This window comes from Seriola aureovittata, chromosome 3 (assembly GCF_021018895.1).
Source record: "Seriola aureovittata isolate HTS-2021-v1 ecotype China chromosome 3, ASM2101889v1, whole genome shotgun sequence".
NCBI classification, from domain to species: Eukaryota; Metazoa; Chordata; class Actinopteri; order Carangiformes; family Carangidae; genus Seriola; species Seriola aureovittata.
This window is the reverse complement of record NC_079366.1, coordinates 8,639,546-8,665,477: the sequence shown is the minus strand read 5'-3', so window position 1 is coordinate 8,665,477 and position 25,932 is coordinate 8,639,546. Positions and strand designations below refer to the sequence as shown.

Sequence of the window (25,932 nt, the reverse complement as noted above, 5' to 3'; positions counted from 1 at the left end):
TCAGCTATATCCTTTAACCTAATCTAAACAGACACACTCACACACACAATGGTGGGCAAAATCGTAAGTAACAGATGTTCAAGCACAGCTGGATTGAGTCTGTTGGTCAGGATGTGAAGGAAGGTGATGGGTGCAGAGGAAGGACAACTTATGTGTTTCAGTTCCAGTGATTTAACAGGAAATTCTTTCCAGTTTGATCCCATTGTTGCCCATCTGACAGGATGAGACGGGGGGGACATGTGAGGGTGTCACATTTAACATGTGGTGTGCAGCATGTGTTTCTTCTAGAGCTTAGTTACTTTAGTAAATTTCCTTTACTTGCAATCACATTTACTCACATTTACACACAAACAAGAATGTTTTTTTTGTTTTTTTCACAAGCATTCAAACAGCTGACGAACACCTTTTAGTCTGATCCTTTGTCACTGCTGCTGTTCGTGACTTATTGATTTTTTCCTAACCTTAAAATTAGCTTTACATCATGTCCAATGTGACCCTCTGACTGCAGGGTCAAAGGGTCAAAGGTCAGCACACACTCACCTCCATGTCATTTCAGCACACTGAAATAAAACCTGAACAACTGATGCACTTTTACATAAAGAAGTCTGTTTATTATTTGATATATATATATCATATGCATCTTCATATAATAGTTCTAATACCAGTAAGTCAAAAATAATAATCATATTATATTTATATATATAGATATATAGAAAACTAATCCAATAATCTACTTTTTACTTGAACTTTACTTCCTTGTATAAAACAACATGGAGAAACGTATAATCTTCTCCCCAGCTTCAATATAGGCGCTTTAAGGGAGCAAAGAAGATAATACAAAAAAGAAAAATTACACCTGAACATTGCATCTTATGGAACTAGAACATCTGTCAGCAGCTAGTAATGTTGACCATCTTGGTTTAAGACACAGGAAAAGTTGGGTTTTTTTTTTCTTTGCTAGAACATCTTTGACAAATTTTTTGTTTTATTTTTAAGTTCAGTTTAAATGGCTGAAAAAGTTCAGAATTTTACGAGGAAAGGAGAGGAGACGATGGCAATCATGTGATCGGCTGGATCTGGAGACTGAGAGACAGAACATTAGATTACACCAGTCTCATTATACACTTTGGATGGTGAATGTCTGAAGATGAACGGGAGGAGGGAGAGAGCGGGAAAAAAATGGGACAACAGCGGGGCTAAAGGAGGGAAGTAGAAGAGAGAAAGAGGAAACAGTGTAGGAAAATAGTTAAAGTTGAGAACAGCAGGGTATAGAAAGTTTCATTTATGTGCTTCTCCACCAATGATCTACATTTGTAAACAGGGGGGTAGCAGCACGAACAGTGCAGAGTCCTCTCCGTCTCCTCTCACCGATCCCCAGCGTCCCTCCCCTTCTCTCTGGGTGCTCTCTCTGGGAGGTAGCTGTGTCACAGTTGGCAAGGGGAGATATCCACTCTAATCCTTATAGCTGTGGCAGTCTTCCAGTTGTACCAACCGTACTAATAGCATTCTCGCAAGAAACTCCCCTCCCCTTAAACTCTTGATATGTAGAAATGAAAAAATGGAGGCAGGCTGTTTCAGGGCTGTGGACATGGATGAGGCCATGGGCGACAGACCATGCGGAGCCATGGACAGCGGCGCCCATGGGCCCTCGTGTCTTATCAAGGCCAGAGGCGCAGGAGGGCAGTACCACTGCGACCCCTCCTCTGTTTGAGGAGCCTAACTGGTCAAGTTGGGGTCAAGAGGAGGCATCAAAGCTGTACAGGAAAAGAAGAAGAACAAGAAGAGATATTATAAGTGCTGTATGACTCTTATGGTGCATTTTTGAACCTTGACTGGTGTAAACAGGAAAGACCAGGGTACAAATAGACCTGAGCCACAGTGTGCCTGGGTTTACACTGGAGGTCAGTATGAGGATGTTCAGCAAATTTTGTATAACGTTAAAGCAAATTATGACAAACTTACAAAAGAAAATGTAAATTCAGTGGATATAGGGTTATAGTTTGTGAGTAATTGTAATTATAGGTATTAATTACTATTGATTACAATAATTAGTTTACTAATTATTCATAGATGAATTATTCAAAAAAGTTCAAATAAAGAGTGGGTAGCTTTTTAATAAACCATCAATCACATCGGTCACAAACTGCATTTCCCAAGTATTTGTTATCGGCAGAAATGCTGTCTATGTAAAAGGTGGGAGTGAGAATGACTGAACCATGAATGAAGGAATAGTTTGACAGAATACACTTATTAGCCTATTGATACCACTCTCGTGTCTGTATGTTCAGTATGAAGCTAAAGCCTGGAGGCGATTAGCTTAGCTTAGCAAAAAGACTGGAGGCCAGAGGAAAGAGCTAGCCTCAGTCATGTGGTGAAACTATTTCTTGACCAACAACCGTTTATTCATCCTCCCATCAAGATGCTCCTTGTTGGATTTATGCCTAAATTCTATCATTGCTCTCCAATTACAGCAAAAGTCGGGAACACTTGAACCTTTTGTCTGTTTACATAAATACTACATGAAGGCATTAGAGTACAGTCTCTCTCAAAGATAGTAGAACTGGCAAATGTATCTCTGGTAGCAACATGATATCATAGACAGTGGAGAATTTTCTTTGGTTTGTGCTTGGAATAAATCAGCATTAAATGAACCTGTTGTTTATTATGAATCTATTGGTCTGGGCCCAGATTTAGGTTTATTTGATCAGGAGGAGTAAAGTCTGGATTACATGACTCATTTAATTGGAAGTGTCCAGCTTCATGGGGGGGAGATCAGACCTTTTTTGTATGGACTTTTGCTGGTTAACTGCTTGCAAAGTGATTAAAATTCTGCATGGCAATGCATTACTCTGGAAGCATTACTCAACTTGGCTGATTAATACTCACGCATTAGCAGTACAAACAGATACGAATCCACACCAATTCTCTTTTTTATAGCAGCAGATATTTGACTTAGTGTCACTGTCATAAGAGAAAAAGAGCAGGTGTCACATTTCTTACTGTGACATGACGTAAAAATGTCTTGTGTGAAAAAGGCCTATTCACCTTGCCAGATAAGAACAAGTCTCCTGCCTCTCACACCAGCACAGATACTGAATTCATTCTTGAAGGTCATCTTTCTGAGGGGTCTTACAATAATCCACTAAGTCTGCAGATGTAAATGTTAAAAAGCTGTTCATAAATGGATCCAGACGCTCTGCAGCACCGGAGGATAAACACCAGCCACGGGGATTTTTCACAGAAAAGACGTCCATGGCCTATTACTAAACCATTATGTGTTAGCACATGATTTATTAACCGCTAATAAAGTCATTAGTTACAAATTGTCCTGTCCTCTCATACAATCGGTAGACAGGCAGTTAAATAGACAGAATCAGCAAAAAGTCTGTGCAGAGAAGCAAATGAAAGAGACAGAGTGTGAGTGACTAAGATGTTCATCACTGCAGGTTTTTGTGTTTGCTTATCAGTGACAGATCCCTTTGTTCCTGCCTGCGTCCGTCTCCACCAAAGCAGAGGGCCGAGGGACGGCCGTGGGACCTGACTTCAGTCTGTATTGTTAGTACGTCCCCGTTGCTTTTCTATAAGCTCGCAAATCATCCCCTGACATAAAGTACACTTTCTTCCTTTCCTCACCTGAGTCATTGATATTTTTGTAGGGATGGAGGTAAGTGGGAGTGGGCTGAAAAAGCGCAGGTATTGTAGGAGTGATGGGGTGAAAATACTAATTCTGAAAGAAAAGGAGGAAGATGTTTTCATCCACAGCTACAAAGAAAAAAAAATCGCTATATTTGGAAGAACGATTAGGAGAATGTGTGCGACATATGCCAGTATACATGGTAGTGCACGCGTGCTGCGACAGGAGTGGCCGGGGGGGCATGACTATCCTCCTGGGGGACGTACATCTTGTCTTGCAGTCATTAAATATTAACACAACCATCTCGCCCTCCCGCTGGGGCCTGATTGAAGACGTAGGATGGCACACAGGGACGGGACAGGGTCACCTCTAACTCCATAGTCCCACTGTAAACCCACTGTGATTACACCTGGGCCAGAGCAAGCACGCAAACACATTACTCATCTGGGGGCAGTACACCGGACTAAGTCCTAGAACGACCCTGCAATGACACAGGATCACAGCAGAAAATATTTTGTTGTTCACCTACTGATTAGCACGAGAACAGAGTGAAAACGTACCTATACTGTAATTACTTAATATAAACCACATGTACCCTCCAACCCAATAATTAAATGTAAATAGGTTTCAAGACTCCAGCTAAAGGCGGCACACTGTATGGTAAAATAGAATAATGGGAGCTAATTACAGGATTATGGACCCTTGTCCATTGTCTGTGGAAAGAACAGACAATGACCTTCACTGGCTGTCGTCCTTAATCCAAAGACTCTGATTAACACAAAAGAGGTTTATGAAAAAGAGGCAAGGTGTCAAGGGGCTCTTACCTGTCCCATAGCTTGACATTTCTACAGTTGTTAGTGCAGCAGCCGGCTGATATCAAAGCTGTGGCAAAGAGACAGAGGGAGAAACAGGTTTCAAATGTTTTGACAAAAAAAGATTTAAAGGTGACATCTGTCGGTTTAGAAACTGAATAAAACATGCTGATGCAGTGATACCAGTTTTTGTTATAAGTGGAAATACTGTGCAATAAAAGGTGGAATTGGGAATGAATGCACCACTCACATATAAACAGACTGAACTATGAATGAAGGAATGATTTGACATTTTGGAAAATATACTTATTAGCTGATTTGATAACAATCTCATGTCTGTATGTTCAGTATGAAGCTAAAGCCTGGAGGCAATTAGCTTAGCTTTAACAAAAAGACTGGAGGCCAGAGGAAAGTGCTAGCCTTAGTCATGTGGTGAAGCTATTTCTTGACCAACAACAGTCATCCTCCCATCACTTATGTGCAGCATCTCCACTGCTTGCTTGGCAGCCCCTGACAGAGTCCGACAGCTGTTGTTCACAGAATAGTAACAGCGCATAACTCCCTTCATAACCACAAACTACGGCTTTTACATCTGTGTTCGTGAACGGATTAACAAGAGAGATGTAACATGTCCATTAGTGAGCTTTAGAGGCGCTGCTGGGGGCATGTTTTACTTTGAGGAGAGCTAAGCTAACCGTTTCCCCTTGCTTCCAACTCATGGCCAGAAAACAACGTTGTACATTTTTGCATCTCGTTAGACAACCTTTTATCGTTTTCTCCTATAAACTCAAAGCATTACGTGATAAAAGCAACGATGTAGATGGGTAGTAAATAGTACAAGGAGCATCAGCTTTATGGCCGCTGTATAGAACAGCATTTACAACTTTTCCACATTTCCCCATCGTCTGTTTCAATCTCTGCTGCAATGGTGCGATTGACAGCGAGCGGAGCGGCAACAACCTTCATAGGGTGGCTAAATGTGAATCATAGTGTGCACAGGCACACACACACACACACACACACACACACACACGCCAGCCCACAGGCAGACAGATTTATCTCTGCTTTAATCATCAAGTGTGTCGAATCTTAGACTAAAAGATAAAGTGAAACAGTGGAAGACAAAGACAAAGAGACAGGGTGGGGGTAGAGAGTGAGAGATTTTATTTAATGAATGACGGACTGAAACGCTTTGTCCACTAGAAGTTCAGTCATGCTCCGTCTCACACTTTGAAAAGTGTACAGACATCACACTATCGCACTCTGCTTTTCTGCCCTTAAACACAAAACAGGCTCTTGACTCTATCTTGACATCCTTGACCAAATACTCCTTTGCTCTTTCAGTTCTGCCTCTCAGGAAAACTCTTGCTGTCCAAAAAACGGAGTTAATCTGAAGCTATTTTAAAATACAGGACATACAGTATTTGCTCTCATACTTCAGTGGCTCTGTGAGCAGTTCTGGTAAGGACTTGGTTCGGTAAAGCGGTGGAAAATGCCTTTGCCTTAGGCGGTCTACAAAAAAAAAAAAAAAAAATGTTATCCCTCTTTACCTCCTTTGCCCTTCAAAACAACTCTTTTCTTCTTGCTCCATTGCTTGATATAGTTCTCTGTCTCTCTTTCTCCCTCCACCAACGGTTTCCTCCCCATGAGTCCATAATCATGTTTTCAGCACATTTCCTCTCCTTGGTGCGCCAACATCTCTCATTAAACATTCATAACGCACTTGTGACCGTGAAGGATTCCAGGGGCTACCTTTGCTACGTTCCCTGGCCCTTCCCTTACTCTGTTTATCACGGTAGGGGGGGGGGGGGGCAAGACGCCACAGACAGATAGGAAAACTGCTTTAAAGAGTCGGGGGAATGCAGCAGTGAGCTGGAGGGTATTTTCATTTAGAGGTCAGGGTGTGGGGAATGGGATTGATTTCACAGTTAAAGCAGAGCTCATAGACCTGTTGGGAAGCAGTAAATTCACAATCGCATGTATCTCGCTCCCTCCTAACACATGAGCACAAACACACACAAAAAGTCGACAGGATGTGTGGCTGATTATTCAGCTGATACATTTGGGGGCAGGACTTTGTCTGAACGTGCTCTGATGGATCGATACAAACGTAGAATGGTCTAGCAATGACATCCCAGCAGTTTCTCAATGTGTTTTTTGATTGAGGCTAAGAAAAAAAAATGACATTGAACAATTTATGCATCTTGTGAATAAGCTAATCCTTATAAGTCATCTCTGAATTTATGTTGGTTATTAGTCTCCAATGTGTTCCAGATGAATTTTCACCACACACAAATAGTTGGTGCCCTTTTGTTCCTCAGCACAAAGACTTGTCTGGCATGTCCAGATGAATTTGCAACCGTGCTTAATACTTTGATTCACTGTAATAGAGAGTGACGTTTGTGGCGAATAGAAGGTTTTCAGAGAAAATGGCTTTGCTGGAGGTGTGTTACCTCAAAGGAGAAAACTGCTGATTAGTTTTAGGAAAAAACACAAGTGGCCCAAGCTGACCACTCACATTTCTTATGCTCTCCATGTGGTACCAACCTAATGGTGACTGTAGTTATGTTTTTGAGTGGGTGTACGCAAGCATAGCAACTGCAAGCGGCAACCTCCAGAGTTGAGAAAAGAAGCCAACAAGGAAGTGCCAAAAACTGCAGTCCTTCCAATGGCCACTTGAGGCTGGCTCCAAAAGTGAGTCAGTCCCCATAGATTTCTGATGTTAAAATGGGCAACTTTACTCCAGAAATAAACATATTTACAGCCTGGTACAGAAAAGAGTTTTGGTCTCTATAGCTAATTTCCCCCTTCATGACAACTTTATGAGGGGTGGATTTTTATATGACTCACCCGTTTAAACTTTACTAAGACTTATAGTTCTTCATAATTCAGGGTGTGCTGCTTTGAGTGACAGGTGGGTGAGCATATGTTTGACAAAAAAACAGCATGCACTGTAGTCTCGGCTCCAGCTCTTTGCCCATAGCCGAGAGTTAGGCGGCATCAGACACTGCCAAGATGGTGATGGTGATGGTGGAGCAGCTCACTGAGCTTCGAAACCGCTCTACAGAAACCTATGGGTGACGTCACAGAGGCTACGTCCATCTTTACATACAGCCTATGATATAACCTCCATAGCTAACACACAACTATACGTCTAGCTTAACACATAACACAAACCGGAGACTCTCAACAGCTACGATGTGCAAGGCAATGGCCATGTGACAGATGAGGGTGGCTGAGCTACCGCAACTGCTAGCAAGCTGATCTGCTACATTACTGCTGGCTGAATATTGAGCTGAACTATGGGCTGTGCAAGCTATTAGTCTACAGCCCAATCTAATAGATACTAAAAGTCACTAAAGGGCTCTGAAAAGACAATAAATCTAGCAACAAAGGCGATAAGTTGGCAACACTAGTTGTAACTTCGTCACTCAGTCAGTCAAGGACATTCACGTTTATAGGGCTGACCCACACTATTGCAGTCCAAATGCCGTCCTTATTTTGACATATGAAGTGAGCCACATGACAAACTGGGATTTAGAATAATGTTTTTTCTCCTCTTAAACAGAAGCTTTAAGTTCAGTCTATACTTCAGCTTTTAAAGTGTCCTCTTCATTATCTGTTTTTTCAACAGAGACAGTCTCAACAGAGATGGTTGGAGTGTTTTCTCTGGGCAACCTCCACATTACTATTGAAGAGATCCTTATATACTGTATGTTTTTCAGAATCTAATTAAATAGAAATTATGTTTGCCTGACAAGTGTTATATTGAGGATTTTACATTTAAGTGCTTTTTTCATTTTTTAAATCAGTTTGTCAAAACGAAACAGCAGCGAAAGAATAAAGAAATGGAAGAGATGGAGCTTTGCTGTATGGTCTTTAACTTCTTTTCCAATGAAAGTTGCTAGCGTTAGTGTTAGCGATTGTCTGTCATGTCACCCTCACCTTGCAGGTTGTAGTGGTCCATTGAGAGACTCCCAACTCAAACAAAGACACAAAGTCTACAAGAGGTGTAGCTTAGATGGAACATTTGAAAGCAGGACTGTGTGTGAACGTGCTCTGATGGATCCATACAAACGTCCTGTGGTCCAAAGTGACACCCCAGCAGTTTCTTTGTTTGGCTTTAGATTGACGCCAGAGTTCTGAAACATGAATTCATGTTGCTTATATTAGTGCAAAATGAATATCTGGCCAAGTGTTCTCTACACGATGTGATTAGTTCCAGATGTGTTCCAGATGATTTGTCAAATAAACACACGACGGCAGGCCCTTGTCATCACCCTGCTGTATGAAGGGTGGCGCCCCTCTGTTCCTGAGCTCCCTGCCAGATCAGATGCTTGATATTTTTGTCTCTTTGCATTGTCATTTGTGTCAGTCTGACACTATGGCCACTCTGAAATTTCAGTGCTTACTGTATACATATATTTTTAGAGTATAACACAAGGAGTTAGAAAATATGTCGGTCAAACAATACAGTTTCTTGTTCAGTGTATCATGCTAACTCAGTTCTCGGTCTTAGGACTCGAACTGTTCATGTACAAGAACGATTAGCTTAAATGGATTTGCTGTCTCAAGGTCGGCAGTCACACTATCATAGGTCACAAGATTACAAACTGCTGTCTTGTGATAGAGCAGTCCTGTTAACACACACACAAGCCATATGCCCAAATGCAGAGAATCCCTTTAGAGTGAGCCTGATCAATGTCTAATGAAAGTTGCTCTTTCTGAATTCTAACCAGCGTCTGTGACCTCTTCAAGGAGAGTTACAAAGTGAGAAAAACGTGCAGCACACACGGACAGTGTTTGTTGATTTAGTTATGAGCAGGGCGTTAAACCCAAAATTGGATTTAATGGGATTTGAGAGATGTGTAGAGGGAAGAGGTTTCGTTGCGGGTCAGAGCAGGAGTATATAGATAATGTGATTACTCCAGAATAATGCAGGGCCTAAGATCCCTTAAATTCCACCTCTGTACATCAGAGCTCGAGTGAAAGGCTCTAAATTTCCTCACAAAGAGATCTGTGAGATTGGCTTGGGAGAGGCTGCTCCCACACTGAATAAATCACTGTTATGGGTGGGGAACCCTTTTTTTCCCCTCTGTAGCCAGACACCAGTTATTAACTCCATATAACTCATCATCATATAGTTCATAGAAGAGATTCAAAACTGTTTTGTTTTTTGGGTTTTTTTTTTTTTTAAAGGCACTGTTTACGAAATCGTAAAGTTTGATGGAAAACAACAAGTTTGCAAAATGATTCAAGGAGGCTGGGATCCAGGCAATAACAATAAAGCATTTGTGAGTGACTACTGTATAATTTTTTTAATGTCTGAATCAAGCCAGTGAACACATGAACCTGCTCTCCTCGGCCCTGCTCATCTCTCAACCCTCTCTGATCTGTTAGCCCCCCCCCCCTTCTCTCAACTTACAGGATCAATGCAAGGTAATTTCACATGGCCATTCCCTCAGATCTCCTAAAAATCTGCCGCATAAATTATTCAGGCTGCCTGGGCAGGAAAGCCTGTGGAGATTGCATGGTAGATCAGTGACCTTCCGTTTAGCGAGCAGTCATTCAGACAATCAGAGAGACAGACAGTCAGTCAGAGAGACAGACAGACAGACAGTCAGTCAGGAAGGATGCCTGGCAGGAGAGCTACTTGTCTTAACGTCCCTCAGGCAGCTGCAGTCAGTGCTGTTATGTGCAGCTCTGGAGCATGAGGGTAAGTCCTGAATGCATAATAAAGGGCTTATGCGTGGCCATAACACACACACACACACATACACACACACACACACACACGCACACGCACACGCACACACCAAGTGGAAACAATATGCAGGATATTTATGGAGTCAAGTCAGTGTTTGGTCAGTGGCTAACAGTGACTCACAGAAAGGCCCGGTCTTGTGATGCCAAGTCGATACCACTTCATGTCTAGGGAATTTCATCTCTTTGGTCAATTCTGCTTCACTAGATTGTACCACCAGCATGCTGATTGGCTGCACGGGTTGTCAGCTGTAGATGCGTTAGCTGTCAGTCAGTGTTACAGAGACCCTGGTGGCCTGTATTTCTTTGTTAAATCAATGAAATTAGACTAAGCTAAAGTTGAATAACTAATTTCTATTTTTTTTTTTATTTAATCGAGGTGTCCTTTACAAAGGCTTTTTCAAACAAAAAAAAATGGCTGTCTGAGGACTTTCATATGTAATTCAGTATGCCGTGCTTAAAGTCATTGGACTATTGTGAGACTGGACAGTATGTTAAGGTATAGTTAAAGCAATGCAAGGACATGTGATGTTGCATAGTGGCGTCAAATGGCAGTGAAAAGTAACACACACACACACACACACACACACACACACATATATTGCTCTGATGTCTTTGTGTTTAGTATGGAGCTAAAGCTTGGAGGCAATTCTCATTAAGACTGACAGCAGTAGCCTGGATAGAACCTTTAAATCTCAGTAATTAACTCATTATATCTTGTTTGTTTAATCCATACACAAACAGAAACGTAAAACCAACCAACACTCAGCTGGTAATGAGCTTTTCAGACTCACATTATTGGTTGAAAAGATTTTCTTTAATTGCTCCTCTTTTTTTCTTTTTGTATCTCGTTTATTTTGTCAGACATCCGTTGCAAGTATTGCTTTAATGACATTTTTTATCATTTAAGCTCCCATTTGTTGTCACATTAGACTATGCAGAGAATAAAAACACACAAACGAGAGAGAAAGACCTGTCATATTGCTGTAATTAATGTTAAATGTCTTCTGACGACTGCGTGAGCGCTGTAATGAATTGAATGATGGCAGTGCATAAGAACAGGAAATAACTTGAAGCCTTGGTGGTCTGGAGTGTGGCTCACGGTGAGGATGGAGTAGACTGTGGACAGATGAAGGTATGACACTCAGTGGAGTAGAGCTGGATAATTGGTGCCCTGTAGGCTGATAAAGCCTACGAGGACTGTCTCTGAGTGTGTGTGTGTGTGTGTGTGTGTGTGTGTGTGTGTTTGTGTATGTGCAGTTATATTGCCTTTATGATCTGAGGGATATAGACACACATCTACATCAAAAAAGAGAGTGTACTCATGCAACCACATGCAAATTCATGCATGGAGTGTAGGCATCAGTTTTACCAGGAGTCGTTACACATTCATAGACACGCTCATTTAGCATGATGATGGACAGATGCTAAAATTTAAAATATTTGTTCTAAAATCAACCACTTGCTTTAAATACATATTTAAACAAAAGGGATCAACAGAACAGAAAAAAACAGAATACTGTCAGAAAGATTTATAGAAGTGAGAGCTGTCACAACATCAGGCCTTTACTCTCCTTCTGTTGTTTTTGTCCTCTGTGTCGCATCATCGCTCCACATTCTGCAAGGGCCCCAATTGTCAGTCACATTGGTGTGGTATGGATTCTGCTATGATCCTCCAAGGTAAATTAAATATTTAAGCAGACATTTGCAAGATAAACTGCTGTTGTCCTATTTTAACATGTCACCACCCATCACTCCTCAGTGCTGATGAATAATATAACAGCGTGTAGAAGATTGTGGTGTATGTGGCTCAGGTGGGCGGGGAAGAGAGGCAATATTGGTAATCTCACTTGCTGTGAATGATGTTGGACTTTCAAGCCTCCCAGAATCCTTTGCTGCTTCATTTTTTCACCAAGGGTCTGCATTTAATGACTTCTGTCTTCTCAGCCCCCACAAGCCTTTGAAACTTGTTTATACTTTTTCACACTGTTGTGTCTCTCTCCCCCTCCTTAATGAAAACAACAAATTTAGTTGTAGTTGCACAATCTTTTGCATTTAGAAGTAATGCGATGTATTGCGTCAGATATTAAAACAAAAAGAAAAATCTGTAGTGGCAGTTTGTTTCAGTATAATGCAATGTAATGTACAATTTAGGTAATGTTTCATGACATAAAGCCTGAAGGAAGAGTTGACATGAATGCTGCCGTGCAATGCCTGTGGGGTTACATATAGGTGTGGACAAGACTTTACATTTTTCTACTCTTAAAATACTGCACATTTCACACAGCTGTTCTCACATTGAATAAGTGAAAATTAGGTTTTTAACACTTTTAAAAAAACACTGCATCTCTTGAATGCAACTTGAATATGAAGAAATGTCAATATAAAACTGTTTTTCCTGGAATTCATCATCCTGCATTTAGAGAAACTGGCACAGAAAATGGTCATCTACTGTGGTTCAAAGCAAACCAAGAACTCTCTCAATTTCATGTCTTACCTGCAGCTAAAGTGCTCACGAAGCCAGATGAAAGGGGTAATTAAATGTAGCTTTTGCTGTAACAGTAAGGGAAATGAGCCAGTCAGTCTGGAGCAGTGGGGGGTAATGAAATTGATTTCAATATCTCAAAGAGGAAATCTCACAGACCCAAAGACATCGCTGAAAGTGAACCAGTAAGAGATAATGATATAAATATAATGACAGTGGTGCCAATCATTTCAAGTTGGTAAGATCAGCCCATTCATCCGCAGTAATGGGAGCTGCACACGTGCCTTTGCTGTCATCCTCATCAGAGAAAACATTACATCAAATGCACATAATGCACAATATGGGCAGGAGATAAATTCATAGCCCCAGGAAATGGATAACTACATCCTGGGTGTTGTGAAAGTGGGGAGAGATAATAATGTTGTCAGCGGCAGCGCTTCTGACATGTTATGTTTCCGTTATGTTATCTCACTTTCTATCCCTCTGTTAACAGATGTTGGAGCTGTAAAAACCATCGCTGTGATGGCAGCAGCAAAGCAGCTCATCACTGCTGCTTGAGCAGTGATACAAATGCACAACAGACCGGCACCACAGAAAGACTAGCCGAGCATTAAAGTGAGACTGTGTAAATTGTTGAGAGAAGAAATAACACGTTCTTCCCCAGACAAATTAAAAGTTGGAATCAGAAGCATAAAATGCACCACTGCTCAATTCCACACACTAAAGGGTTTTAACAATGCAGCTTTTCTTCAGTGGCTTCTGATGGCTAATGATAGCTAACTATAAGCTGTCTTCATTTACCTGTTAAATTGATGGCATTTGTCCTTCAGAAAAAAAGAGCTTGTTATGTAAATGTATTTATTCTGACATGGCAAGACATTTATGGACAGCCTCAACATGATGGTATGCATGGTACATGACAGGGAAGAGTGTCAATGCTGTTGAAAAGTTATGATTTGAGGGTAGAGGAGTGTTGTCGCTGTTATCTCACAGTGGATCTGTATTTTTAAAACGTACTGCCATTGAAGCCATCATTAATGAACATCATGAATGCAAGGAATGCGCTAAAAGTCATCAAGTTCATCATGTATTAGACCTCTGCTGCTTCTTTTATAATGCCCATGAGTAGACAAACACAGAATTACAAGATATTAAGTTGGGATTCACATATCTAACATTTTGTGGAGGAAAACTGACAATATGTATTGGAATTGTAACCAGGTGTGTCCTGGTGATACTGCCGTTGTGACTTCTACTTCAAAGTGACTGGCGTTTATTCAGATATGAGACAGGTATGCAAAGGAGATATAACATTTACATAAAAAAGGTGAATATTTAAATGGTAGATATTGCTGTAAATGTGTCCGTTTGATAACTGATGACTCTTCTCTACTGTGTTCCTCTTGTGCTACACTATGTTTTAGAATTTTTATCATATCCTGAAAATGTTAATATTAACAGTAGCTTTGACTTGCTTTGAGTCGTACAAAGCAGATATAACCTGAAAATACTCATTGATTTGTGCTTTTATTCTCTTAATGTTCCTTAGGAGGCTCAGTGAAAAATAAGACTATGTCAAAACCTAGTATATAGCTGGACCCTGTCCTAGGCTATTTGCATTCTGCCTGGTGCCAGCCAGTTTCAGCCCTTTATCTGTTTGCTTCTCTCTTTCAATACAGCTGAATTCCCAATAAAGCTGTTTTCACATATAGTCCTTTTTTAATGAACTAAACTCAGTCCTCTTAAAGCGGACCAACAGAAAACAGGACTCAGTTCTCTTTGTGGACCAATTCAGCTCTGACGGAGCCTCTTACTGTTCCCACTATAGTTCCTCTGGAGCTCCCAGACCTTTACTGCTTTGGAGAAGTACAGTAATTGTTTCCTCGGATCAAAAATTCTCCTCGTCCACCAGCCTCGCTGCCGTTACCAGCAGCCATGGGTCCGAGTGCAATAGCATGTGATCTGTCTGCGGCAGGGCTAAAATACAATGGCAAAATGCGAAGGAGCCTGCAGTGCTTTGTGTTCACAATGCACAGGTTCAGTGAACCGCAATGCAGACATGAAGCAAACCGAACTGAGACCATTCACTTGTAATTTGCTATGTTGGCAAAACTGCAGACTGTAAGCGCCCCCCCGATAGAGATCGTTTGTGCCAATTCATTTTAAAAGAACAACAGCCAGTGGAGAAACTCCAACTCAAGTGGCATTTGGCTGACCAATGGTAGAATTATGATCAGTCAGTCAGTAAGTCAGTCAGAGACATTCACGCTTATAGGGCTGGCCTTGCTGTTGCGGTTCAGCCAAACATGGACATCAGTTCTTCTTACTATAGTCAATTAAACATTCAGCTCAGTGAAAGCCTGCACAAACATGCACTCAGTTACATCTATCCAGCTCCACTCTCCTCCTTCACCCCCACCTGATCACCTGACACCCTCAGACTGCCGGCTCTCAGCATGACACACAGCTACAGCTGAAGTAAATGTAACATTGCTAAATGTGGTTACTGCTGCTGACTTTGGGACTGACAGAGGTTCCCTCAGGCCCAGTCCTGCCCTCGTACATGGCAGCCTCTCAACTTCCAGTTAATTACCTGGCCTAGCGAGCTAATTTCCTCTCAGCTCAGTGGGCCGTTCCCCATTGGCGCAGCGTAAGAGGACAAAGACTGTTCTCCATTCCACTGGGTTTGCGTGTCTACCGGATGACTGGGGCTACTGTGGAACATTTGTCACATTCCTCCGGGGTTTGGGCTGGAGCAACGCTAGTACATGCCAAGCAGCCTCCTTCATAACTCACACAGCTACTTAGGAGCTGCTGGTGGAGGGGAAATTTTTGGGAGCATCCTGCAACAGTTAACTGCTCAACATGTTCATATTCTTGTTCAATGATCTTTTAAAACATTAAACATTTGAATATTGGAGCATCCAGATGCAGTGCAGGCTCATAATATTGTAAATGTTTGCGCTAAAGCTGCAGTACATAATCTGTTTCCTTTCCGTTCCCTAATTCATAATTTATCCTTTCAAAAACATTTCTGTTCTCTTGTCACACACATTTCACACTCCATTTCCCTCTGACATTACTCTAGTTGTGAGTATTTGGCTGAAATTACCAGTATAGGACCAAAAATAAGTCTGTATTGTTTAAGTAGTACAAAGCAAAGAGGCAATAAATGGCTCTATGCTCCATCCAGGAGGAGCATGAGGCTGATGGCACCTAGATTAAAAATGACAAGGATATGCACCAGAGGTAGATAAACAAAATGCCTCATCATGTACTCCTTGGTTATTAATGGCTGCTCCGATGGCTTATAGGCAAGGGTGTTTGGGATAATTGGTCTCGGGTGTGATTACAAATTCAAATGCCACGATAGCATTTAAAAGTAACATTTTCCCATTTGTGGATCTTTGATAAAGACATCCACCTTGAGAATACCACATCTCTAAAGGCCCTAAGCTCTGACTATCTCTGGAGTTTTTAACCTGCTCTCATTCCTCTACTGTTTAAAATGATGAAAAAAAAGGGAAGCAGGGAATACGTACTCATTAAAGAAAATGAAAAATACTACTTTTATTTGCAGCTATTTGAACTAGTCGATCTAAACATCATGCCAGTTTAGCAAGTTCACGAAGTAATGAAAGGTAAAGCTAGTGGGATAGTGGCGATACAGGTGAGGCTGTTGGGTAATAATACTAATCCATTTGAGTTACAGCAGCCTAATGCTCCCTCAAATCCTTTCATGCCAACCAGCTGTGACAAACATTTGAGTTTCTTCATGCCGCTTAGGCTGCGAAACTTCACAATTTGTCAAGGGGATACTTTCCATCCATTGCTTTGGCAGACAAGTGAGGAAGAAGACGATAGAGTGGAGTCAGAGGACGAGCAAAAGATATGTTACAGAGGGGGAGATAGAAAGAGACGGGGAGAAGGAGGGGTAGAAAACAGCTAGTAATCCACTCAAATACTTCCTCAACCCTCTTTTCCTCAGCTCAGCCTGGCAAACAGTACATCCTCTAGCCTTCTCCAGAAAGAAGGCTTTGTAATCAGAGTTTTCTCTGTCAGACAGCTGGTTGTTCACACTGGCAGCCAATTAGGATGGAGGGAGAGAGGAAGAGAGAGGAGAGGAGGGAAAGAGAGAGAGAGAGCGAGAGATAGCCTCGCTTTCTCAGTAACTGTGGAGAGGGAGAACATTATCTGAGGCCAAAGCTTCAGTGATGAATTCCTGTAGCACTGACAGGCAGCAGCACTTCTAAACAACAGCCCGAGGAGCTGGATAGTCCGAACTGATGCTACAATTATAGAGATTAACAGAATCAATGAGACAATGCCATGATCTTTGCTAATTTAATCAGATATGGTATAATCGAGAGTGGAGGAAAAAAACGTTGGACCATGCTGCCAGCGTTTGTCAGTTCTCATTGAGTCAGAAAACACCAAATGGAGTTAGAAATGAATATGTAAAAGTTCACCAAACACTTTTCTGGTTCTGTGTTCAGTTTCTGTGAAACAGGGAAAATGTTTTTTTTTTTTTTTTTAAATCAAATATTCGCAAAACAACTCCCTCAAACAAATAGTCTGATCATAGCTTATAGCAACTGAAACCAGGCATGTCAGACTTTGATTTCTCCTCATGCTTGAAGTGCTGAGTATCTGTAGTTAGAGCAACATCATCATATATGATGATATCTGATAGCTGTCAGTTGCATATTTAAGACCTTATTACATGGTTTTCATTTAAAAGCAAGATTTTCAACCAACTCACAGAGTTAGCATTATCTAGCTGGCTAGCTTCAATTAAATCTGTTAGCAACAGTTTTCATTTCAGGAGGCAAAATCAGTGTTTGCTGGTGAGAAAGCATTTGAAATGAAGAACGCACAGTTTCCAAAATAATGAAGAATTTCAAGTGGTACACCAGCTACTGTTATCACTGTAAACTGCATATTTATAAGGCAAGTGTGTGTGTGTGTGTGTGTGTGTGTGTGTGTGTGTGTGTGTGTGTGTGTACTACTCATGTTGTGGGGACATATGTCTGTTGACACATGCCCTGTTCAGACCTGGCAATAACATGCGTCTCCACATGGGTTTTGAGTCACCACTTTTGAATGGATCTCACTTCCCTGCTCTATATGCAGAAAAACACGTACAGTATGTATTGTTGTTTTTAGCCAGTCCGACTAAGGATGGGTCTGTTGTCAATGTGCGTGTGTGTGTGTGTGTGTGTGTGTGTGTGTGTGTGTGTGTGATCGGATCACTCGAGACAAATGTTAATGCCAGGTCTGAACAGGGCCACAGTCACATTAAAGTAAATCATGACGTGAAGACTTGGTTTAAGGTTAGATTTAGATTGTGGTTAGTTTTTGCGTCTCCAGGAAATTAATGTAATCTCCTCTAGCATGATATAAACGTGAGTGTGTATGTGTATGTCTGTGTGCGCGTGTGTGTGTGTGTGCGTGTGTTTGTGTGTGTGTGTGTGTGTGTGTGTGCAAGTCTGTGCGTGTGTGTGAAAGAGACATGGACACAAGGGCAGAGGTTCTCCAACACACAGTAGTGTCTTTTTTTTCCCTTGTGGCCTTTCTTTCTCTCCTCGATCTTCTGAGCAGCTTAAGCTAATATGCAGAACTTGTGATTGCTAAAGCAGAAAACATGATTAAGTCTCTCCTCCTTTTGAAAAAGACCCTCTGCAGTGCAGAGATCCTATAGGCTTAGCGAACAGTCACCCCTCCAGTCTGGGTCAGAAGGCTACAGTGTTCATGGCTGATTATCTGTCACTAAAAGGGAATCTATATCCATGGAAGGGCTGATATTTTTGATCTGGGTCATCACTGAGCTGAAGGTGCCATTGTTTATAAAGCTCAGTATCCCATACAACGTCTTCACAGGCTTTACAGGCCCATTATTTTATATGGGCAAGACAACATTTATTGTACAGAAACCTGTAAAACTCCAAAGTGACATGCAGTTATGTTATCTCTGATTTATGCATTTAGTACTCCATGAATTCTCCAAATGCCTTTTTAGTTACACCACTTATTGACTTTCTGGATCACGTAGTGCAGAGATAAAAGGCTATGCTTATTCTGGCTTTTTTCATCTAGAAGAAGAAGTGAATATCTCTGTCATGTTTTGCACAGTGACACTAAGAGTGCTTTTAGTCGCGTTGGGGTATTCCTTTCTCCCAGCTGCAAATATAACAGAATATGTGTGATAAGCTTCCCAAAAGATGTAACGGCAGAATGTATTAAAAGGCTGCAGAGGTCTGAGAGTTGTTTTGCTTTCATTTTGGATTTGACAGAAATTTAAATGGCCTGAGCTTCAGTGCTGTTGAGTGTCACATGAACATGAGACTTTCATTTGTCTGAATAAAAACCCTACACTGCCACAGTGACCCTGGATGGGACACTTTAGCGCATCCACCCAAATCACACACACACACACGCACACACACACACACACACACACACACACACACGCATGCACACGCGCAAATACATAAAAAATGAAATAATACTGTGCAAAGGGCTTAGAGGATAATCCAAGCGAGTAGAGTGTACTACATCGTCACAGGAATTAAATTCCCTCTTCGTCCAAAAAAGGACATGGCAGTAAGGATGGGTCAGTGGATGACACACATGGACCTGACCACAAAGCTGGTCTCTTTACTTCTCTTATCTCTTTCTCTACATCTATCAATTACTCTTATCCTTCCTTTTCTTCGTCTGTACTGTGGTTGGTTTGAGTGGTGTTTTGGTGTATTTTAATCCATCAGCAATAGGCAGGTGGTATTTTTGTGTTAAAGTCTGAAGCAATTAATTCAGTATGTGCCCCGCAAAAGCAAAATCTCCAACCTCTGGCTAAGTGTTGATTGCGTGTCTTGATCTGCCTGTAAATATTGTGTTGTGACACTTGAAGTTACTGTCCTTGTCAGGTCAGTGGAGGCATGGTCGAGCCAGGGGGGACATGTTCATGATAGAGATAAACAGCCATCCTGACAGACAGTAAGCCGTGATATACCAATATGACTCCATGGCAACACACATGCACGCTCAAAGTGTTCTCACACACATGCTTAATGAAGTCTTTATGGACCTGGTTAAAGGCTATTTGCTGCGTGCATTTCACTTTGAGCTAAGTTCACAACAGTTATGCCACAGTTGGCAAACCACCAGGCTCGAGGGGCAGTGAGTGCCCTGTGCACTCACAACATTTTCCAGTTAAGGATTTGTGAGGTATTAATGTGGCATCATATGGGTTTCATGTTACATCAAGATTGAAATCTGTCTGAAATCTACGGAGTGCACATACAGTTAAAATAGAAACAGAATGATGATGCAAAACGAAGTTGCGTGCGTCTTTATAAAAATCTGGTGCAATCCATAGAGGTTGCAGAATGGTTAGAGAGAGCATGTTTACCACTAGACTGTAAGTATTTCTGTTAAAAATTTGTAGTCTCCAAACTCAAGCTGAGATGACCCAGATGACATCACAGTGACATCATTGGGGTGATTTTGTCTGACTCCAGTGCCACGGAAGCCATTACACAACTTTTTACTACTCTACTAAACCTATCCTTATGTGTAAAATCTGTGGAGTGATCCTTTAAGGTCATTGAATGTTAGCAAAGATAGCACACTGTAACCAGTAATTTGGGTCTTTGCCTTGTAATTGTCTATTTACAATGAAACACATGAATCCAGCTAATCAATAGGTTTAAATGACTCGTCATTCAGTAAATATAGCACACATTCTCACATACTGACAGACCATCATGAGAGGTAACTGAAACCCTTCCTGTGAGTGTTGGGTTTACTCGGCTCTGTGTAGACTGTTTCTGTTTCTCTTGTAATTTAAGCCTATATTGCAAAGTCAGGTAGATTTTTCACCTTGAGGAATTTGTCCTTTAGCTTCTGCCAGCTCTGTGCCACTCAGCACTTTTTCCCCCAGAAATCATTATCAGCCACTGTGGGGTATTTAAACAGCCGCCAAGTTGGTACTTTGATATTCTTCCTTCTCTCTAACGTCCTTAATTCTAACTGATCTCACTGAGATGGGCATGACTGCAGAAAAGATTTGGAGGTAATTCATTGTCTACTATAGTACGTGCATGTGTGCGTGTGTGTGTGTGTGTGTGTGTGTTTTTGTGCCAACAGTAACATTACACCACTAGCTGAAATTTGAGCATGGATCTTTTGAGCTGAATCTGTTCACCTTAGAAACAGAACATGTAAAATAAATATTTCTGAACCCCTTATTTTCTCTCTCATCCACTGAGCCAACCCACATTCCTCTAGAGACGCCAAAAAAAAAATCAATACTGCTGTAAATTTTGCAGCACTTAGAGCGAGGAGGAGAGACTCTTTTTTTCTCAATCAAATAAGTGCATTCCTGATCACACAACTAATTTTTGAATATTTACAGATGAAAAAAGACATCTCTATCCTACTGTATCCTTCTGGTACAGAGAGAAAACAATAAATTACCAAAACCTTGAGAGGCTTTTGTGTTAATTTTTGGTGCTCAAGTGCGTCCTTGAGTGTGTCTGTGTGGCTTGAGTCCATGTGAATTTGTGTATGTTTCTGTGTGAAAGATGTTGCACAGCATCATCCACTGTATTTAAGAGGTTGTGTGGATGGGAAAGTTGGATAATTTAAGTATTTTTGGGGCTTTTTTGAGGGGGGGTGATGTTAATTAGAAGACTGAAACACAGGATTTTCACATGCACCAGCACAAAGACATTTCCATGCGCACACACACACACACACACACACACACACACACACCTACCATTCATGCCATTGTAGATGCTCCGATGATGTGGCGATAGCTCGTCTCCAGCTGGCCTCCTCTGCCCATCTCTCACAGGGCTGCCAAACTTCACATGGTCAGGACTCATACTGTACTGGTGCCTATGAGTTTCGGGGCTGCCCCCTGGGACCACGCAACCCTTTTCATGGTGCTCACTGGTCCCTAAATGTGCCTGTCGGGGCTCAGGGCTCCCACAGCCTGTACTGCTTATGCTGCTCCTGTGGTGCCTCTGAAAGAGCTCCCCGCTTCCTCCCTGGCCCAGGTAGTGCTGCCTCTGGCCCAGGAGGAGATCAGAGCTGTGGTGCTTGGGGTGCTGCTCCGGACTGCGTCGGCCCACGTTCTTCCCATATTTTTCCGGGCTGAGGCCTCGTATGGCTCGACTGTGGTCAGGCACGGATATGGAGCCGCAGCGGGGTCGGCAGAGCTGGGGCAGGGTGTATGGGTACTCTAGGCTTGTACTTCGATGGCGCCCAGCTGGGTGCTCGGGACTGGACACCTCCCTGTCACCTCCGCTTCCTCCTCCCATTCCACTGATGCTGCTACACCTGGGTTTATGTACAAGCTCAGGGCTCCCTTTTTCCCCACCACTCCCAACTCCACCCACTCCCACAGCCAGGTGAGGCTGCTTATGATGAGGGTGATCGGAGCTGTCAGCGCTCCCAGCGCTGGAAGTGCTGCTCCCATCCCCCACGTCTCTCATCAGGAGCCCCTGCCCAGGCACCAGCAGTAAACTGTTCTGACTGTCTATGGAGTTGCGGCACCCTCCTGTCCCTACACCCCCTCCGCCTCCACTTCCTCCGCTGCCACCTCCTCCAACTACCACCCCCTTCTCTTCGTCCAGCAGCAGGCAGAGCTCCTTCAGCTCCAGGTTCTCGCGGATTACCTCCTCCTGTCGATGCTCCAGCTCCTTGAGTTTCTGGAGATACAGCGTCACCTCTTTGCGCATGATGCTGGCACTGTATCGTCCCAGGCGCTGCCACTCCCTGGAGACACGCTTTCCTTTCTGACGGTCATCGTCCAGAAAGCAGCACAAGTCCCGCAGCTCACGGTTGTCCTCCTGCAGCTTCTGATTAATGTCCTGAGAGGAAGAGAAGGCAGAAACAAAAGGAAAGGAGAGATGAGTTGAGCTGGGCATTAGGCCTAAGCATTAGGCATCATCATAAATACAGACAATGCTAATCAGCATAAAAGGAACACAAACATGCTTTTCATTTGATATGAAACTTAATAGTTTTACTTCTATTGTGTAATTGCATTTCAAAGTAAATCGCTGCAACCATTGTCCAATTTCAATCCACTTCACTGCACTGATATAAACGCTGTATGCAATCATAATAAAACGAAATCCTAATCCTCTCTGTCTTTCCCATAAAAGCACTGACTCACTGTGTACCATTCAATGTGAAGTACATAATGTGGCTTAGACTGCTCTATAGGATATGGAGGGACTACACATAGGAGTACAGCTGGGTGAGGGCAGAGAAACCATACGTCCGGAACATTTTATACCAAGTAACATTTACTTTAACATACCTTCCTCTTTCCTCCTCTCTCATTCTGTAATGATTTAACTATTCCTCCCTTCCCTGCTCTCTATCGCTCTGTCTCTCTCTCTCTCTCCCTTTCTTACCCTCTAGCTCTTTCCTGTGTGATTAGGCAGCTTGGATGAGTGGAGAGGTGACCAGGTCTCAAAGAAAAGCCAAATGATCCCAGTGTGCTTCATGTGAGCCTCCTCAGGCTGTGTCTCAGCTTTTACTGTAAACATTGTGGACATTGTGCCATATTCCTCTTATTAGTGGTGCAGAAAATGAAGGCAGTGGGTAAAGGTTACTGAGAAGGATAATGCCTGCATATACTTTCAAAGCAAATGCCACAATGTCCTGAAGGCAAATAATCCTGCACACATTGTAGATTTATGAGCAGATTTTTTTTTTTTTTTAAGGAATGTAGGGTGTGTGTAGACAGAGAGAGATCTGGACGCCAGATTTGGGCACTGGCATATGAACAGAGCTGTAGGTTTACAGAGGGAGATGCCCTCCTTTTAAGTATTAGGAGGATTTTGAATTTCTCCCTTACTGGCCTGCTGTACTTTTACTTGCCCTGTGTTTTATAAGCTGATTTGCATAGATACAGTGGAAGTATCGCTTCCCTTGTTAATAAAATTCCATTTGGTTTTTAAAAGCCTGAATTTCCCACCTCCCAGCAAAAGTTAAATGAAAACTACAACTCTGCCCTAGGTTAAGAATGCGTAAAAGCATATGAGCACGTATCATCCACATCAGATCCTCATACAGGCCTACACAATGGCACAATCAACTTCAACGATGCCATCTATTCTCACACCACGTTTGCCGAGGCGCTAGCTGAAACATCCCTCCTGCTATGCGCGTTCTCAGGTGCGCTCCAAACCTATGATCTCATCTTTCACCGATGCGCGCCCCCTCACCTTCAGCCCCCTGATCTCGTTCAAATGCAGCTGGAGGCTGCGATTGACCTCTCGGATGAGATTCCCGTGGTCCAGAATCACGCTCATCTTGTCGGCCTCGGACCGCCTCAGCCGCCGCACCAGATCCTCCTTGGACCACTTGAGCAGCTCCTCATCAGACAGACCGGAGATGTCCTCCGCTGGACTTTCAGTCTTCGCTATCGACAGCTGGAGCTGGGGCTGGGGCGGTGGAGTCGCTTTCTCCATTGGCACAGCTCCTCCAGCACCGTCAAAGGGCAGAAAATACTCAGAGGCTCGTTGACAACCTCTGCTCGCATCCGCTCCCCGGTCGACTTTGGGTGGAAAACGGTTACCGTTTGGAAATCAGTCGCATAGTTTGGCCTTTTTTTTCTGTTGCTCCCGACACTTCCACTCTCTGCTAGAGCAACAGCTGACGATGCCGGCAGAGTGCGAAGCAGTGGAGAAGATGCTCTGCTGCCTTTCACTGCAACATCCTCACAACCGAGGTGGATTCTATGCAGCCGACCTGCAACGTGAGTTACCGCCTCGGTTTAGTATCCAAAATCAGTCCCAAATGTAGTCAATGTGAGGAGAGCTTCGCGGACAGTCGGTGCACACACCTGCCGCATGTAGGTTCAGCGCACTGCGAGAAAGGAGGGAGTTCGCTGCTGTGCACGGCAGAAACACGGAGAGAAGTAACCCCCACCCCGCTCCTCCTCCCTCTGCCTCTCTCACTCTCTCTCTCTCTTTAGCCCTCTCCCCCCAGGGGTTTGTGCCTCACCAAAAATACAGCTGGGTTACAGCGCCACCTAATGTTCACATTCATAAACAATTTACCTGCAATGCTGAGTTCAAGACCTCTCCGATTTACTTTAAAATGAAATAGGAAACACAGGTTTCCCTCAGATCCCTCATGAACACTGGCGTTTTGCTGAAAGTGTGGTGACAGGAAACGCATCATTAACAGAGAGTTGGACAGAGATTTGCTTTCAGAAAATGTAAATCGACTTTACAAGCATATATAATCACTCAATATGCTATTGCTGTTTTATAAATAGTTTAAATAAAAGTACTTTTGCTCCGTGACGTCCTGTTCTACCACCTTTTCTCTCAAGCAGCTTACTCATTCACTGCAACCTAGGATTTAAATTGAGTTAACATCCCATGTTTTTAAAAGTGCACTGCAGTGCAGTATTTAAATTGAAAGTATTAACTTGAGTAGACGTAATCATCAGTTAGTGGACTTTCATTCACTAAAATATAGGCTGTTCAAAAATAAGGCCTATAACAAGTGGTTTCGATACAGACTAATATCAAAAGTCCCAGTATACGAGCGTAGCCTTGAACGCAGCATGACCACGAGCAGCAGTGTGCTAGTTTCCCTCCAGCAATATGGACTCATGCTGCAGGGGAGCAACAGGGTTTGTGTGACCTTGAGATATAAAATTGTATAAAACATAGAGCGACGTAGATAGATTACTTATCAGTCTTTACTTAGGGGGGTTATTGCTCTGAACAGTAGTAAGCAGAGATTGGTAATGCTGACAAGTAGTTAAAAGGGTAACAAAGTACTAAGTAGGCCTACCCTACTGTTATGGGCTGTATACTACGTCATAACTTTTGTATGTTAAATCAGAATATGCAGACTTAATTGATCTGAAGCTTGATTATTAATTATTGAGATTAATTACATTACAACCAAATACTTGAATTTTTGATCAAACATCCATAAGGACGTATAGGCTAGGCTACTCCAGTAGACACTATGGGAAGCACCCAAAAATCTTAATTATTCATAATTACAATAACGTCCATTATTTTATATAACTATATAAAATAGTGGACATTTTTATATAACTATATCAAATTATATATATAACTATTAAGAATAACTTTCAAATGATTGTAAAGTAGGGGTAAAATATTCCCCTCTAAAATGTAGTGGAGTACAAATATCCAGATAATGTAGCTCAAAATTTTAAGGCTTCA

General features: G+C 42.3%; 1 protein-coding gene across 2 annotated transcripts; it reads right to left on the bottom strand.

Annotated features, from left to right (window-relative positions):
• Positions 1 to 586: 586 nt before the first annotated feature.
• ccdc85al (coiled-coil domain containing 85A, like) lies at positions 587 to 24,750 on the bottom strand. Of its 2 annotated transcripts, XM_056366762.1 has the most exons (4): positions 23,944 to 24,748; positions 21,477 to 22,575; positions 4,459 to 4,516; positions 587 to 1,754 (listed from the first exon to the last, which is right to left on the bottom strand). In XM_056366762.1, exons 1-4 carry the CDS (start codon positions 24,187 to 24,189, stop codon positions 1,736 to 1,738), a joined length of 1,422 nt encoding a protein of 473 aa, XP_056222737.1. In that variant the 5' UTR covers positions 24,190 to 24,748; the 3' UTR covers positions 587 to 1,735. The 2 variants fall into 2 exon arrangements, with proteins under 2 accessions (XP_056222737.1, XP_056222746.1); XM_056366771.1 differs by lacking the exon at positions 4,459 to 4,516 and having other exon boundaries at positions 23,944 to 24,750.
• Positions 24,751 to 25,932: the final 1,182 nt, after the last annotated feature.